A 16,872-nucleotide genomic window follows, 5' to 3' on the forward strand; every position below is an offset into this window, starting at 1 on the left:
TCATGTTTCAGGTCCCTATTTAAGCATCCTTTCAGGGAAGTCCTCACTGACCCCGTACTGGCCAAGTTCCTGTCACTTCTGCTCATTTCCAGTGCAGTTATACCTTCTGTAATTCAGTCTTGGTGTAGACCCTTGTTTGTGTCAGCCCATTCCAGGCTGTCTTATCCCCTACTGTATCCTCAGGACTGAGCCTAACATCTAGTGTAGACTATCACCCAACAAACTTGTCTTCATTAGATCAAGTTCCATGGGCATAGTTAGATGAGCCACTCAGGAACCATAAAGAAACCGGTGCTCCAGCCTGATTGCTAAGTTGAAGACTTGGAAATTCTGGGGAGCAGGGGGGCAGTCTGCAAACCCATGTACCCTCACCTATTTGGGAAGGGTTGTTTCTAGTCCAACACCTTCAATGAACACATGGGGAAATGGAGGCTTGCACAGAATGAGAACACAGCCCTGAAGGGGCAAGCGCTGATGAGAGAATCCAGGCGCCTAAGCTCCCAGTGTAGGGCTCCATCCACCACACTCGGCCACTTCCAGAGGTGACACCTGCTCTAATTAGTCAAAAACAGCAGTTTGGGTCCCCACCACGGACACTACCCCATACTGCTCAGTGAGGCAAAAGCCAGTGGGACCCCAACCGCTGCAGCTGACAGCTGCAGGACCAGCTCCATGGGGGAAGGAAGTGCAGCTCAAAACAGGGTCAATAAAGTGTGAGACTCAAGACAGATCCAGCCTCTGGGCTAAGAAGTCCCTGACCACTGGACTACAAGAGGATTCAACTTCTCAGACCTCAATCAGGTTGCCTAGGACCAGAAAGGGACAGTGACTCACATACACCTGCACTTGAGCAGCTACCATGAGGCACAGGATAGACACATCAAGGGACCAGATTCAACAACATCAGAGAAAAATCCAGCGAGCCCCACAAATAGCGGACCCAAACACCTGTATAACAGCTGGCACGAGGACATTGGGGATGAAGCTCACTGGCATCCAATGAGAGGAGAGATCCCTCCCACAAACGGGACATCAACACTCAAGTCCCAATTACAACAGGAGAGCACAAACAGCACACATAAGGATCATTCCTAGAGTATCCAGCTCAGGTGAACAAAGAGACTATGCAACTGGACCCCTTAAGACACTTTCTACATAAGGCCATTCCACAAAGACTGGGAGGGAGGCATAGCAGTTCTATCTCATACATAGAAGCAAATACAAGCAGACAGGTAAATGGGGAGACAAAGAAACAACCCTCAAATGAGAGAAAAGGAATATCCAGAAAAGAACTAAATGAGAGGGAGGCAAGCAACCTATCAGACATAGAGTTCAAAGCAATGGCTATAAAGATGCTTAAGGCCGGCATGTCTCAGTGGTTGAGCATTGACCTAGAAACCAAGAGGTCACAGTTCAATTCCCAGTCAGGGTACATACCCAGGTTGTGGGCTCAATCCCCAGTGTGGGGCATGCAGGAGGCAGCCAATCAATGATTTTTCTCTCATCATTGATGTTTCTATCCTCTCTCCCTTTCCCTTCCTCTCTGAAATCAATAAAAAGATATTTTTAAAAAAAATATGCTTAAGGAAAACTTAGTGCATAAGGAAAACAGCATGAAAAGGGAAATAGAGGTCATGATTCCATTTTCATGCTGAACAAGACAGGAATGAAGAATGATATATCTGATATCAAGAACACACTGGAAGGGATTAAAAGTAAAGTGGATGAAGCAGAGGATTGAATCAGCAATCTGGAAGACAAGGTAGAAATAAATACCCAATAAGAACAGCAAATAGAAAAAAGATTTAGAAAGCAGGGTGATAGCTTAAGGGAGCGCTGGGACAACATGAACCCAAAGAGACACACACTTAGACACATCATAATTAAAATGGCAAATGTTAAAGACCAAGAAAGAACCTTAAATGCAGCAAGAGAGAGATAGAAAAAAAAATTACAAAGGAGTACCCATTAGAATGTCAGCTGACTTCTCCAGAGAAACACTTCAGACCAGAAGGGAGTGGCATGAAGTATGAAGTACTCAAAGTAAAGAAAAGCAAGGGCCTAAATCCAAGACTACTGTATCCAGCAAGGCTATCATTCAAAATTGAAGATGAAATAAAAAGCTTTCCAGACAAAAAATGGCTAAAGGAATATATTATCACCAAACCAGCAATGCAAGAAATGTTAAAGGGACTGCTTTAAGGGGGGAACCAAGATGGCAGCATAGGTAAATGCCTATACTTGCTGCCTCCCACAACCACATCAAAATTACAACTAAAATACAAAACAACTATCATCCAGAACCATGGGAAAGCTGGCTGAGTGGAAGTACTACAACTAGAGAAAGAAGAAAGCACATTGAGACTGGTAGGAGGTGCAGAGGTGCAGAACGGGATGGACTAGCACTCACATGTGCTGCTTTTTAAAAAAAAATAAATATTTATTGTTCAGATAATTACAGTTGTTCCTTTTCCCCCCCATAGCTCCCCTCCACCCAGTTCCCACCTACCCTCTACCCTTACCCGCCCCCCACTGTCCTCATCCATAGGTGCAGGATTTTTGTCCAGTCTCTTCCCACACCCCCCACACCCCTTTCTCCCCCTGAGAATAGTCAGTCCACTCCCTTTCTATGCCCCTGATTCTATTATATTCACCAGTTTACTCTGTTCATCAGATTTTTTATTCACTTGATTTTTAGATTCACTTGTTGATAGGTAGTATTTGTTGTAACTTTGTTGTTCATAATTTTTATCTTTACCTTTTTCTTCTTCTTCCTCTTCTTTTTTTTAAAATATATTTTATTGATTTTTTACAGAGAGGAAGGGAGAGAGATAGAGAGTTAGAAACATCGATGAGAGAGAAACATCGATCAGCTGCCTCCTGCACATCTCCCACTGGGGATGTGCCCGCAACCCAGGTACATGCCCTTAAATGGAATCGAACCTGGGACCTTTCAGTCTGCAGGCCGACGCTCTATCCACTGAGCCAAACCGGTTTCGGCGTCTTCCTCTTCTTAAAAGATACCTTTCAGCATTTCATATAATACTGGTTTGGTGGTGATGAACTCCTTTAGCTTTTTCTTGTCTGTGAAGATCTTTATCTGACCTTCAATTCTAAATGATAGCTTTGCTGGGTAGAGTAATCTTGGTTGTAGGTTCTTGCTATTCATCACTTTGAATATTTCTTGCCACTCCCTCTGGCCTGCATAGTTTCTGTTGAGAAATCAGCTGACAGTCATATGAGCACTCCCATGTAGGTAACTGTTTTTCTCTTGCTGCTTTTAAGATTCTCTCTTTGTCTTTTGCTCTTGGCATTTTAATTATGATGTGTCTTGGTGTGGTCCTCTTTGGATTCCTCTTGTTTGGGGTTCTCTGTACTTCCTGGATTTGTAAGTCTATTTTTTTCACCAGGTAGGGGAAGTTTTCTGTCATTATTTCTTCAAATAGGTTTTCAATATCTTGCTCTCTCTCTTCTTCTGGCACCCCCCTAATTCGGATGTTGGTACGCTTGAAGTTGTCCCAGAGGCTCCTTACACTATCTTCATATTTTTGGATTCTTTTTTCTTTTTTCTTTTCCTGTTGGGTGTTTTTTGATTCTTCGTATTTCAAATCTTTGACTTGATTCTTGGGATCCTCTTGTCTGCTGTTGGATCTCTGTATATTATTCTTTATTTCAGTCATTGTATGCTTAATTTCTAGTTGGTCCTTTTTCATATCCTCGAGGGTCTCACTAAATTTATCTGTGGTTTCTAGAAAATTCTTGAAAAACCTTATAAGGGTGGTTTTGAACTCTATATCCAGTAGTTTGCTTTCCTCCATTTCTATCATTTGTGACCTGTTTCTTTGTCTCCACATTTTGGCTGCTTCCCTGTGTTGATAGAGTGGCTTTGTGTGCTAGGTGCCCTATAGGGCCCAGTGGCTCAGCCTCCACAATTACCTGAGGTGGACACTCTTGGTGCACGCTTTGTGGGCTGTGTGCACAGTCTTGTTGTAGGTAAGCCTTGACTGTCGTTGGTATCAATGGGAGGAATTGACCTCCAGGCCAATTGTCTGACAATCAGCTGTGTCTACAGTGGGAGAATTTCTGTGCTAAAGACACCCTTATGGGGCAAGACTTGCTTCAGTGGGGCTTTGGTGCTCACTGAGTCTGCCCCCTGAGTGTGTCCCTTATAGATCTGAGGAGTTGTAATCTGGATGGTCCCAATCTGACCACTGGGTACACGGGTTCTTGGATCTCTAAGGAGGTGTTAATTTAGCCTCTGCCTAAGGCTACACAGCAGGAGCTATGGAGAGATCTGCAGATGCCTCTTCCTTGTTTGGGGTTTGGGGGTGCCCAGATGAGGCCCAGCTGTGAAGCAATGCAAGCTGCTGTGGGGCCTTGGGCCTTCTTTTGGATGTTCTGGGTCTCTCTGACCCAGCCGCAGTTTGTTAGGTAATTTTAGATTGCAAAGGGCCAGGTCATTAATATGCAAAAGCCTCTGCACACAGCTTGGGTGGGGCGGGGTCTCAGGGAATCAACAGGGCGGAGCAAACAGCTATGGCTGATCCTCAGCCCTGCCCTAAGAGGCCCAGGGTCTCAGTGTCCCACGGTAATCGCTGCAAGCACCTCTGAGAGAAAGCCACCCTTGAGTTCCACCCGCTGCCAGACAGTCCAGTTTCTCCCCGTATGAGTCTGGGTCCCCAGAGACTCGCCTGGAACTGGAGTTCAGAGCCATCGAGAGCTTGTGACTCCCTCCCGGTTGAAAAAGAGACTGGTGTCCTCAGTTGCCAGCCCTTGCCGCATACGCCTCTGTACCTCTGCACTTTACTTCCCCACCTCCTCTGAGTCTCAGTGTGCTTTTCTCTTTCCTTCTAGTTGTAGAATTTCCACTCAGCCAGCCTTCCTGTGGTTCTGGATGATGTCCGTTTTGTCTTTTAGTTGTATTTTTGAAGTGGTTGTGCGAGGCAGCAATTTCCGGTGTTTACCTATGCCTTCATCTTGAAACCATCACATGTGCTGCCTTTTTAATTGGGAGGAAGATTGCCTCTGCGGAGGCTACCTGGAGGAGCAGAGTCCCAACCCCACACCAGACCCCCAGCCCAGGGTCCCAGAGCTGGGGAAAGAAGTCCCTATAGGCCCTAAGAACTACAAACTGTAAAAATCAGTGTGGATTGGGGCTGAGTGACTCACAGGCTGCTGGAGATCAAGCTGCTCCTCTTAAAAGACTGGCACCACGAACTGTATTTACAAGCTCCCACTTCCTCTGAGCTCCAGTGCCAGGCAAGGCTCTGGGGGACACAGACACATATGGGGAGAAACTGGACTGTCTGGCTTGGGGCAGGAACACGGAGGCAGCTTTCTTCCAGATGGAGGTGCTCGCAGCGGTCATTGTTCCCGTGCTGGGACCTCCCTGGTGCAGGGCTGACTGGCAGCCATTTCTGTTTGCTCCACCCTAGTGAGTCCCTGAGACCCCGCCCCACCCAATTTACACCCCACTGAAGCTGTGGGCAGCGGCTTTTGCATATGAATGGTCTGTCCTTTCTCAGGCAAAAACTGTTAAACAAGATGCAGCTGGGTCAGGGAGATGCAAACCTATCAATAAAAGGCCCAAAAAATGGCACCAGCACCAGCCTGCCTTACTTCACATCTGGGCCTCATCTGGGCACCTCCAAACCCCAAACAAAGAGGAGGAATCTGCAGATCTCTCTGTAGCTCCTGCTGGGTGGCCCCAGGTAGTGGCTGACTTTGCACCTCCTTGGAGATCCAAGAGCCAATGTACCAGTGGTCAGTGTGAGACCATACCAGATTACAACTATTCAAATCCATAAGCGACACACTCAAGGGGCAGACTCAGTGAGCACCGAAGCCCCACTGAAGCAAGTCCTGCTCCATAAGGGTGTCTCCTGCACAACAGCTCTCCCACTGTAGTCGCATCTGGTCCTCACAGCCAATTGGCCTGGAGGTCAATTCCTCCCAGAGATACCAACAGCAATCAAGGCTCAACTACAACAAGACTGTGCACACAGCCCACAAAGAGGTGCATCAAGAGTGTCCACCTCAGGTGATTGGGGAAGCTGAGTCACTGGGCCCTATAGGACACCTACTACACAAGGCCACTCTATCAACTCAAGGAGACTTAGCAGCTACCCAATACATAGAAACAAACACAGGGAAGGAGCCAAAATGTGGAGACAAAAAAACATGTCACAAATGAAAGAAATGGAAGAAAGCAAACTACTGGATATAGAGTTCAAAACTACAGTTATGAAATTACTCAAGAATCTTCTAGAAACCTCCAAGGAATTTAGTGAGACTTTTAAGGATCTTAGTGAGAATGCCAAAAAAAAAAAAAAAAAAAGGAAAAGGACCAGTCAGACATTAAGCATACACTGAATGAAATAAAGAATAATATACAGGGATTCAGCAGTAGATTAGAGGATTCTGAGAATCAAATCAATGATTTGAAATATGAGGAAGCAAAAAACACCCAACTGGAAAAGAAAAAAGAAAAAAGAATCCAAAAATATGAAGATAGTGTAAGGAGCCTCTGGGACAACTTCAAGCATACCAACATCTGAATTATGGGGGTGCCAGAAGAAGAGAGAGCAAGATATTGAAAACCTATTTGAAGAAATAATGATAGAAAACTTTCCCTACCTGGTGAAAGAAATAGACTTAAAAGTCCAGAGAACCCCAAACAAGAGGAATCCAAAGAGGACCACACCAAGACACATCATAATTAAAATGACAAGGGCAAAAGACAAAGAGAGAATCTTAAAAGCAGCAAGAGAAAAAGTTACCTACATGGGAGTGCTCATATGACTGTCAGCTGATTTCCAACAGAAACTATGCAGGCCAGAGGGAGTGGCAAGAAATATTCAAAGTGATGAATAGCAAGAACCTACAACCAAGAATACTCTACCCAGCAAAGCTATCATTTAGAATTGAAGGTCAGATAAAGAGCTTCACAGACAAGAAAAAGCTAAAGGAGTTCATCACCACCAAACCAGTATTATATGAAATGCTGAAGGGTATTCTTTAAGAAGAGGAGGAAGAAGAGAAAGGTAAAGATAAAAATTATGAACAACAAAGTTACAACAAATACATATCTATTAACAAGTGAATCCAAAAATCAAATGAATAAAGAAATCTGATGAACAGAATAAACTGGTGAATGGAATAGAACCAGAGGTATGGAAATGGAACAGACTGACGATTCTCAGAGTGAAGGGGTTGGGGGGCGGTGTGAGAAGAGATTAGACAAAGATCTTATATGCATGTATGCATTACCTATGGACACAGACAATAGGGTGGCGAGGGCCTGGGGTGGGGTGGGAACTGGATGGAGGGGAGCTATGAGAGGCAATAAGAGGGACATCTGTAATAATCTTAACAATAAAGATTAATTTTTTAAAAAAGAAACTGTGTTAAGAAGAAGAAAAAGAAAGAGAGGGGATCACAAGCATAAAGAAATAAAAACAGCAATAAAAAATACCTACCAATAATAAACTTAAATGTAAATAGATTAAATGCTCCAGTCAAAAGACATAGGGTGACTGAATGGATAGGTAAACATGACCCATATATATGCTGTCTACAAGAGACCCATCTCAGAACAAAAGATACACACAGACTGAGAGTGAAGTGATGAAAAAATATATTCCATGCAAATGGAAAGGAAAAAAAAGCTAGAGTAGCAATATTAATATCAGACAAAGTAGACTTCAAAACAAAGGCCATACCAAGAGACAAAGTAGGCCACTACACTACACTAAAGGTAATGACTCAACAAGAAAATATAGCCCTTGTAAACATATATGCATCCAACATAGGAGCACCTAAGTACATTAAAAAATTCTTGATGGACTTTAAGAAAGAGTTTTACAGCAATACAGTCATAGTGAGGGTCTTTAATATCCCACTGATATCACTGGATAGATCGTCCAGACAAAAAATTAACAAGGAAACAGGCCTAAAATGATACACTAGATCAGATAGATCTAACAGATATTTATAGAACATTTCACCTCAATGCAACAGAATATCCAGTCTTCTCAAGTGAACATGGAATATTCTCAAAGATAGACCACATGTTAGGGCACAAAACAAGTCTATACAAATTCAAGAAGATTGATATACCAAGCATCTTCGCGGATCACAATGGCATGAAGTTAGAAATCAACTACAACAAAAAAAAACCTCAAACACACTCAGATACATGGAGTCTAAATAGCATGTTATTAAACAACTTGAGGCACAGTGCATGAAATTCATGCACTGGACGGGGGGTGTCCCTCAGCCCAGCCTGCACCCTCTCCAATCTGGGGCCCCTCAGGGGATGTCCGACTGCTGGTTTAGGGCTGATTCCACAGGGATTGAGCCTAAACCGGCAGTTGGACATCCCTCTCAATCTGGAACTGCTGGCTCCCAACTGCTCACCTGCCTGCCTGCCTGATTGCCCCTAACCACTTTTGCCTGCCAGCCTGATCACCCCCTAAACACTCCCCTGCCGGCCTGATCGCCCCCAACTGCCCTCCCCTGCCAGCCTGGTCGCCCCCAACTGCCCTCCACGGCAGGCCTGGTCACCCCTAACTGCCCTTCCCTGCCAGCCTGGTCACCCCTAACTGCCCTCCCCTGCTGGCCTGATCACTCACAACTGTCCTCCCCTGCCAGCCATCTTGTGGCATCCATCTTGTGATGACATGGGCGTGGCCATCTTGTGACCACATGGGGGTGGCCATCTTATGTGAGGGTGTGATGGTCAATTTGCATTTTACCTCTTTGTTTTATAGGATGAATGGGTCAACAATGAGATCAAAAAAGAAATTAAAAACTTCCTGGAAACAAATGAAAATGAACACACAATCACCCAAAACCTATGGGACAGGGCAAAAGCAATCCTGAGAGGGAAGTTCATAGCACTACAGGCCTACCTCAAGAAACGAGAAAAAGGACTAATAAACTACCTAACCTTCCTACAACTAAATGAATTAGGAAGAGAATAGCAAGAAAAGCCCAGAGGAAGTAGAAGGAAGGAAGTAATAAAGATCAGAGTGGAAATAAATGATATAGAGACTAAAACAACAAACAAACAAAAACAGTACAAAAGATCAATAATTCCAAGAGCTGGTTCTTTGAAAAGATAAAAAGATTGAAGAACCCCTAACCAGACTCATCAAGAAACAGAGAGAGAGGATCCAAAGAAATAAAATCAGAAATGAAAGAGGCAATATAACCACGAATACCAGAGAAATACAAAGGATTGTAAGCAAATACTGTGAACAACTATATGCCAACAAACTGGACAACTTGGGTGAAATGGACAAATTCCTAGAAAAATACAATCTTCCAAAACTCAAGCAGGCAGAATCAGAATACCTTAGGTAGGCCAATAACAACTGATGAAATCGAAGCATCGATTTAAAAACTTCCAGCAAACAAAAGTCCTGGACCAGATGGATTTACAGGTGAATTTTACCAAACATTCAAAGAAGAACTAACACCCATCATTCTCAAACTATTGCCAAAAATTCAAGAGGAAGGAACACTTTCAAGCTCTTTTAACAAAGCCAGCATTAACCTAATTCCAAACCCAGATAAAGATACTACAAAGAAAGAAAATTACAGGTCAAGAGCCCTGATAAACACAGAAGCTAAAATCCTCAGCAAAATAGTAGCAAATTGGATCCAGCAATATATTCAAAAGATCAAACACCATGATCAAGTAGGATTTATTCCAGGGATGCAAGGCTGGTACAATATTTACAAATCAATAAATGTGATAAATAATATAAACAAATTGAAAGATAAAAACCACATGATCATATCAATAAATGCAGAAAAAGCATTAGAAAAAATCCAGCACCCTTCTTTGATAAAAACTCTCAGCAAAGTGGGAATAGAGGGACAATACCTCAACATAATAAAGGCCATATATGACAAACCTACAGCCAACATAATACTCAACGGGCAAAACCCAAAAGTGTTTCCCTTAAGAACAGGAACAAGACAAGTATGTCTGCTTTCACCACTCTTATTCAACATAGTACTGGAATTCCTAGCCACAGCAATCAGACAAGCAGAAGAGAAAAAAGGCTTCCAAATTGGAAAGGAGAAAGTAAAACTGTTATTACTCGCAGATGACATCATACTGTACATAGAAAACTCTAAAGACTCCACCAGGAAACTACTAGACTTAATAAATGAATTTGGCAATGTAGCAGGATACAAAATCAAAATTCACATCGATGGCATTTTTCTACACCAATAATGAACTCTCAGAAAGAGAAACTAAGAAAGCAATCTCATTTAGCATTGCAACAACAACAACAAAATAAGATACCTAGGAATAAACTTAACCAAGGAGGTAAAAGACCTGTACTTGAAAAATGATAGGACATTGAAAAAAGAAACAGAGGAAGATACAAACACATGGAAGCGTATACCATGTTCATGGATTGGAAGAATTAACATCATTAAAATGTCTATACTACCCAAAGCAATCTACAGATTCAATATAATCCCTATTAAAATACCAATGGCAGCCTGGCTGGTGTGGTTGAGTGTCGTCCTATGAACCAGGAGGTCAGGGTTCAATTCCCGTTTTGGGCACATGCCCACTTGTGGGCTAGATCCCCAGTGTGGGGCATGTAAGCAGCAGCCAATCAATGATTCTTTCTCATCATTGATGTTTCTATCTCTCTCTTTCTCCCTCTCCCTTCCTCTCTGAAATAAAAATATATTAAAAATTACAATGGCATATTTCACAGAGCTAGAATTATATATAATGATCAAGTAGCAGTTATCCTAGGAATGCAAGGTTGGTTTAACATCTGAAAGTCAATTAATGTAATACATCATATTAACAAAATAAAAAATAAAAAACCACACAATCGTCTTAAGAGATACAGAAATGCATTTGACAGTACCCAATACTCTTTCATGTGTGAGTGTGTGTACACACAAATAGAGGTGATAGTTAAAATGTATGGGGTTTCTTTTTGAAGTGATGAAAATACTCTAAAACTGACTATGGTGATGGTTGCACATCTGTATGAATATATTAAAAACCACTAAATTGTACACTTCATTATTTTAAAAATTTTATTTCATTTTTTCCATCACCTTTTATCTCCTCTCTGCCCTCTACCACTTCCACCTATACCCTTCCATCTCATGATCACCACACTACTGTCCATGTTCTCTCTTTTTTTTTTTCTTTTTTTTGCTCAATCCCTCCACCATTCCAACCCTCTGCCCTAACCCTCCAGAGCTGTCTGCTGACTATGTATCTATGAGTCTGTCTCTATTTTGCTTACTAGTTTAATTTGTTCATTAAATTCCACATATGAGTGAAATCACATGGTACTTGTCCTTCTCTGACTGGCTTATTTCACTCTGCATAATGTTCTCTAGGTCCATCCATGCTGTCACAAAGGGTAAAACTTTCTTCCTTTTTATGGCAGGGTAGTATTTCATTGTATAAATGTACCACAGCTTTTTTATCTATTCATCTACTAAAGGACACTTGGACTGCTTCTAAATCTAGGCTAATGTAAGTAACACTGCAATGAACACAGGGGTACATATATTCTTTCTAATTAGTGATTTGGGGTTTCTTCAGATAAATTCCCAGAAGAGAAATCCCTGGGTCATAAGGCAGTTCCATTTTTAATTTTTTGAGGTAACTCCACACTGCTTTCCACAGTGGCTGCACCAATCTGCATTGCTACAAACAGTGCAAAGGTTCCCTTTTCTCCACATCCTTGCCAACACTTGCTTTTTGTTGATATTGATGGTAGCCATTCTGACAGGTGTGAGGTGATATCGTATTGTAGTTTTAATTTGCATTTCTTTGATGATTATAACAATGATAATTTTTTATATGTCTATTGGTCATCTATATGTCCTCTTTGGAGAAATGTTTATTCATATCCTTTGCCCATTTTTAATTGGATTGTTTATTGGTGTTGAGTTTTATAAGTACTACATACATTTTGAATATTAACCCCTTCTCAGATGTATCATTGGCAAGTATGTTTTCCCATTCTATAGTTTGTCTTTTCATTTTGTTGATGGTTTCCTTTTCTGTGTAAAAACTCTGTAGTTTAATGTAGTCCCATTTGTTTATGTTTTCTTTTGTTTCCCTTGCCTGAGGAAAAAATATTGCTATAAGAAATATCCGAGATTTTACTACCTATGTTTTCTTTTAGCATTTTTACGGTTTTGAGTCTAACATTTAAGTCTTTAATACATTTTGAGTTTATTCTTGTATATGATGTAAGAACATAGTCTAGTTCCTTTTTCTTTTGCATGTATCTCTCCAATTTTCCCAACACCATTTATTGAATAGACTATCTTTAGTCCATTGTATATTTTTGCCTCCTTTGTCAAATATTAATTGACTATAAAGGTGTGGATTTATTTCTGGACTCTCAATTCTATTCCATTGATTTATATGTCTGTTTTGTGCCAGTACCATGCTGTTTTGCTAAATTGTACACTTTAAATGGGTAAATTGTATGGTATGTGGATTATACCTCAATAAAGCTATCATTAAAAACTAGAGGCCCAACGTGCGATTGAAATCGTGCGAGGAGGCGCCCTGCCTCCCACCATGCGAGGAGGCATCCCGTGGGCCGCCGCGGGAGTCAGGCCTGACTGGAGCCATGGGCGGCTGGGTCCTGTGCCTGACTTCCACCCCAGGACCCCCCTACCCCCTGCCTGTGTCCGCTCTGGGATGCTGGAGCCTCTGTGCCAGCTCGGGCAGGCCCCCCTGAGTCTGTCTCCGTCTCCGCTCCAGGCCTTACCTGCGCACGCAACCTCCTCCTGTCTGGTCATGACCCGTTACAGAGTCCCAGCCTAATTTGAATATCACCTCTTTATATGTATAGATACCAACAAAAGTGAGCTATAGATGCATAGTGGTTGTACCTTAGACATGGCCTGTGCTCTCCATCTGCTACAGTCCCCACCACTGCCTATTACGTCCCAGCACTGAAGCTAAGCATCAGGTGATTTTTTTATTTTTTTTTTATTTTTTCAGGTGACACTTCAGCATAGCACTCCCCAGGCATGTTCCTCGCACCCTGCTTGTTTTTCTCACTTTACTTTGAACCTGTCCCACCTCAGAGGCAACTAATTTTGTGACCCAGGTGGTAAGACAGTCAGTGGATGCAAACAGATAAACAGACTTGCAGAAAGTCATGGCTGAACATGTCCTGCAGAGACTGAGGTGACATAGTTTGATTTCTGACTAGGCCACAAACTTACTGTACAACCATGGGCAAGTACCCTGGCTGTATTTCTGAAAGGAGATTTAGGGAATAGGTCTCTGTGAAGGTTAATTCTGATTTTAGCCTTCCCTGGAATTAGAAAGCTTGTTCCATGCTGTTGCCAGTCTGTTAGGGCTCACCTCTGGGAACAGGGCAACACTGAAGGCCACTGTGGGCATCAGGACAGCAGGTGACTAACGGCCAGGATAAGGTCCTAACCTGTCCTCCCTCACTGTACTATCTGCACTACTCCCACCACATGCCAGACACTGAATCAACCTGGCCCCTTTCGAGTTCAGCAGGAAGTTTCATTTGGTGCTGTGTAATTGGGGCACTCCTTACACACCTGGCAGTCAGCCCTTAACAAAGGGAAAGCTGGTCTTAGGTTCAGAATATTCCAATGGCAATAAAAGAGCTGCAATTGATGACACTGCTTTGGTGTCATCACTGTATTTTTGTTTTTGGCTGCCTGCATTTATGTAAGTAAGAATTTCCTTTTAAAGAAAGTTAGGTTTTCATGATTGCATAACTCAATATACAGATATGCAGGTATTGAGAATATTGGTGTGTGTTTTTCATCCTTTCACTCTTTGCTATAACTGCAGGGCTATTTTTTAAAAAAATGATTTAAACTACCAAAATGCTCTACATGGAGAAAATGGCTGAGTATAAAAGGCTGCACAGAAATAACATGGGAAAACACTTACGATAAAATAATTGAAAAAGTGGAATGCTAAATTCTTCTATGCCATGGACAAAGATGTCACATTTGTAGGACTAGGGAGAGGATTGAGAAAGGAATGTGGAAAAAACATAAAAAGCTAATACATCTTTTAAAAGCAACTTTATGGTTGTTGTAGTGGTGCTTATGTAATCTTATGATATTTTAATCCTAATAAAGATTTACTAAAAGGAAGCCATTGGCTAACTAATAGTGTGGGTAATCTGTGGAGATGAAATAAAAATCACAAAGGTAGCAGACAAATGACTGAAGTTGCACAACAATGAATCAGAGAATCTAAAGACCTTGCAAACTACAGCCAACAGTGCCAACCTTTGAAATAATCAAATCAGGAAGCCTATCGCCACCCAATGATAGAGATGGGCCCCCACTCACCATGGCACTGCCCCTGGCCTCTTGGTAGGCCACCTTGACGATGTCAGTGGTGCTGGTGTTGAGGAAGAAGTAGCCGGAACCTTCTCTGATATGCAGCTCTGCCTGCAAGGAGGGTCAGTCTAAGAGGCCAGGACTGCCACGCCAATGGGCCACATCTAGGTGGCAAGGCAGCAGGAAAGGGGCTGTACCTGTACTCCAGGGTGGTTATAGATGGTCACCTCTTCCGGACTCACCCTCACATCCTCTACCAAGATGAGTTCTATAGAGGCTGACACAGGCACAAGAGGGTCCTGCTGAAAGGGCAAGACCAACACCATCATATCCAGGAAGCAACAGGCCAACCCCGTGAGCCCACAGGCCTTCCACCCACCCTTGCCCCTGGGGAAGAGTAGGACCAGAGGCCCCAGGTCCCGGTATCATTTGTTATGTCTAGGACACAAGTCCTGATGAATCCATTGTGTGAGCCCAGCTCAGAGGCCATGTCCCTTTGAGGCATCTCATAATCCTGCCAAGGCAAGTGCCCCATCCTACCTTCCAGGTTCCACGTGGTGGACAATTCACAAACATCCAGGAAAGCAGGGGGCACACAGCAACCGGCCAGCTATAGTGCCATGTATGAGATGCGTACTGGGCAAACAGCAAAGACCCTGACCAGCCTAAACATGGGAGTACTGTACAGGTGTCCTCAAGGTGCTCACAAGAGGACAAGCTTGGCTTTCACCCCTTGGGCCATGTGCATATTTAAGTATCTTTCTTTCCTGCCACGTCATTCCAGGGAGACTGCTGGATCTGACCTGGCTTTGACCCACATATACTCACACATTTGAGCACCTACTCTGTGCCAAGCACTGCACTAGGCACTGTGTTAGGCACTAGAGGGACAGCAGCTACCCTCAGGGAGATGATTCTAATGCAAGGATTAGAGAAAAAGAATGACAGAAAGATGTGATTGTGGTGGGGGCTGAAGGGACCATGACAGGTCTGAGAGGGAGAGACTCTCAGGTGTGCCTCTCAGATGAACAGAGACACAGAAAGTGAAGGTATGAATGATGTAAATAAATTGCAAAAAGCCCACAGGGCAGAGTGTAAGTGCAAAGGCCTTGAAGGGGGATCTGCTTAGATGTTTATAGTCCAGAAGGAGGCCCATGAGGCCAACAGCTGAGATGCTAGTGAAATGACTGAGAACCTAAGCCGTCAGGGTCAGGTACCAGTATGCTCCTCAGGGCTACCTTCCTCCAAGCTAGCCTCTTAGTGCTGCTCCCATTGGTGTCACACCCACTTCAAGTGTCCCTGCTCCCCAATACCCCAGTTCCTCGTCCTAGCATTCAGAGTCCCTCAGAGTCAGACACACCTTCCCTCCACAGTCATTACCTGCTGCCTCCACCCCATTCACAATCCAATCTGACTGCCACCCTCTTCTATGATGGGGTGGGTGTCATCCAGGCAGTGCCATTCTGGGGGAACCCTTCCCACTCACCTTATAGGTGCCCACCTGCCACCCACTGCAGCACCTCTGCCTGGGCCCCCATGAGAGGCTGGGTGGAGAGGTGTGGTCCAGTGGATGGCCACATGTGTGTGCAGACAGGGTGTCAGTGCATGTGTGGAGGCTGCACTAGGAGAGCAGGAAGCATGAGGGGCTCTGGGACCTGGGGCAACAGCGGCTGCTCTGTGGGGAGAGTGGCTGCTCTGTGGGGATATTTTAGGTGGGACTAAAAGAACAGGAGGTTCCTGGGAGAGAAGAATAAAAGGAAGGAGGAAATGGAATTCCAGGGAACTGAGGGTTCAAAGGCATATAGAGGCAGGGGGCAGGGGCTGTAAGTCAGGTCAATCAGGGAGAAGAGCATGGATGGGCAAGCCCTGGCTGAGGATGAGGACGGCTCCTGCCCTTAAGTCTGCGGGTTCCCAAAGCCATGTCCTGGAGCCGAAAGGGGGCACTGGATCCCTCCAGTCCCCTGAGTGCAGGTCATGCAAGGTGGGGGAGACTGGAGGCGGGAGGCCAGCAAGGAGGCTCACCAATTCAGGTGAGTGTACCTCACCTGATTCAGGGAGAAGGGCAGTGAACTGAGGGGTGTGGCCCAGTGCAGGGGCTCAGGACACTACAACTGAAGAGAATGCAGGAGGAACAGAAGACCCTGCCCCCAATGTGCCCTGGGAGTTACCAGCTGCTTCACGCTGGCTGCGAGGAGGTGGGACTGCTGGTAGCCAGTCACAGTAGCAGAGATGGCTGTGGTTCCCGATGCTTTGTGAACCGAAATGGCCTGCAAACCTGAGTCCAAGAAGAGAAAAACCCATGTCTTTTTTTTTTTTTGCCCCACTGCTGCCTGTGAAACAGACCCTCCCTCCTTCTGATTTGCAGTTTTAAATCTTCCAGTTCTAAAAGTAGATGTGAGTTTGTTGAAACTTTATGTATCATAATGGTTGACATAGCAAGGTTCCATGAAGCAGTTTAGATGAGCTGGAGATGTTCAACTCCCAGCTGCTGGGGCCAGGCCAACCTGCTGT

At 43.9% G+C, this 16,872-nt stretch overlaps 1 protein-coding gene across 1 annotated transcript in view; it reads right to left on the reverse strand.

The window, feature by feature from the left end:
* The window catches only part of NUP210 (nucleoporin 210), a 103,160-nt gene that overhangs the window by 30,559 nt on the left and 55,729 nt on the right, over positions 1 to 16,872 (reverse strand). The window contains 3 exon segments of the mRNA XM_023751378.1: positions 14,371 to 14,472; positions 14,559 to 14,663; positions 16,530 to 16,636. Coding sequence (XP_023607146.1) covers positions 14,371 to 14,472; positions 14,559 to 14,663; positions 16,530 to 16,636 — 314 coding nt within the window.

Source organism: Myotis lucifugus, unplaced genomic scaffold (genome assembly GCF_000147115.1).
Source record: "Myotis lucifugus unplaced genomic scaffold, Myoluc2.0 scaffold_21, whole genome shotgun sequence".
Lineage (NCBI taxonomy): Eukaryota > Metazoa > Chordata > Mammalia > Chiroptera > Vespertilionidae > Myotis > Myotis lucifugus.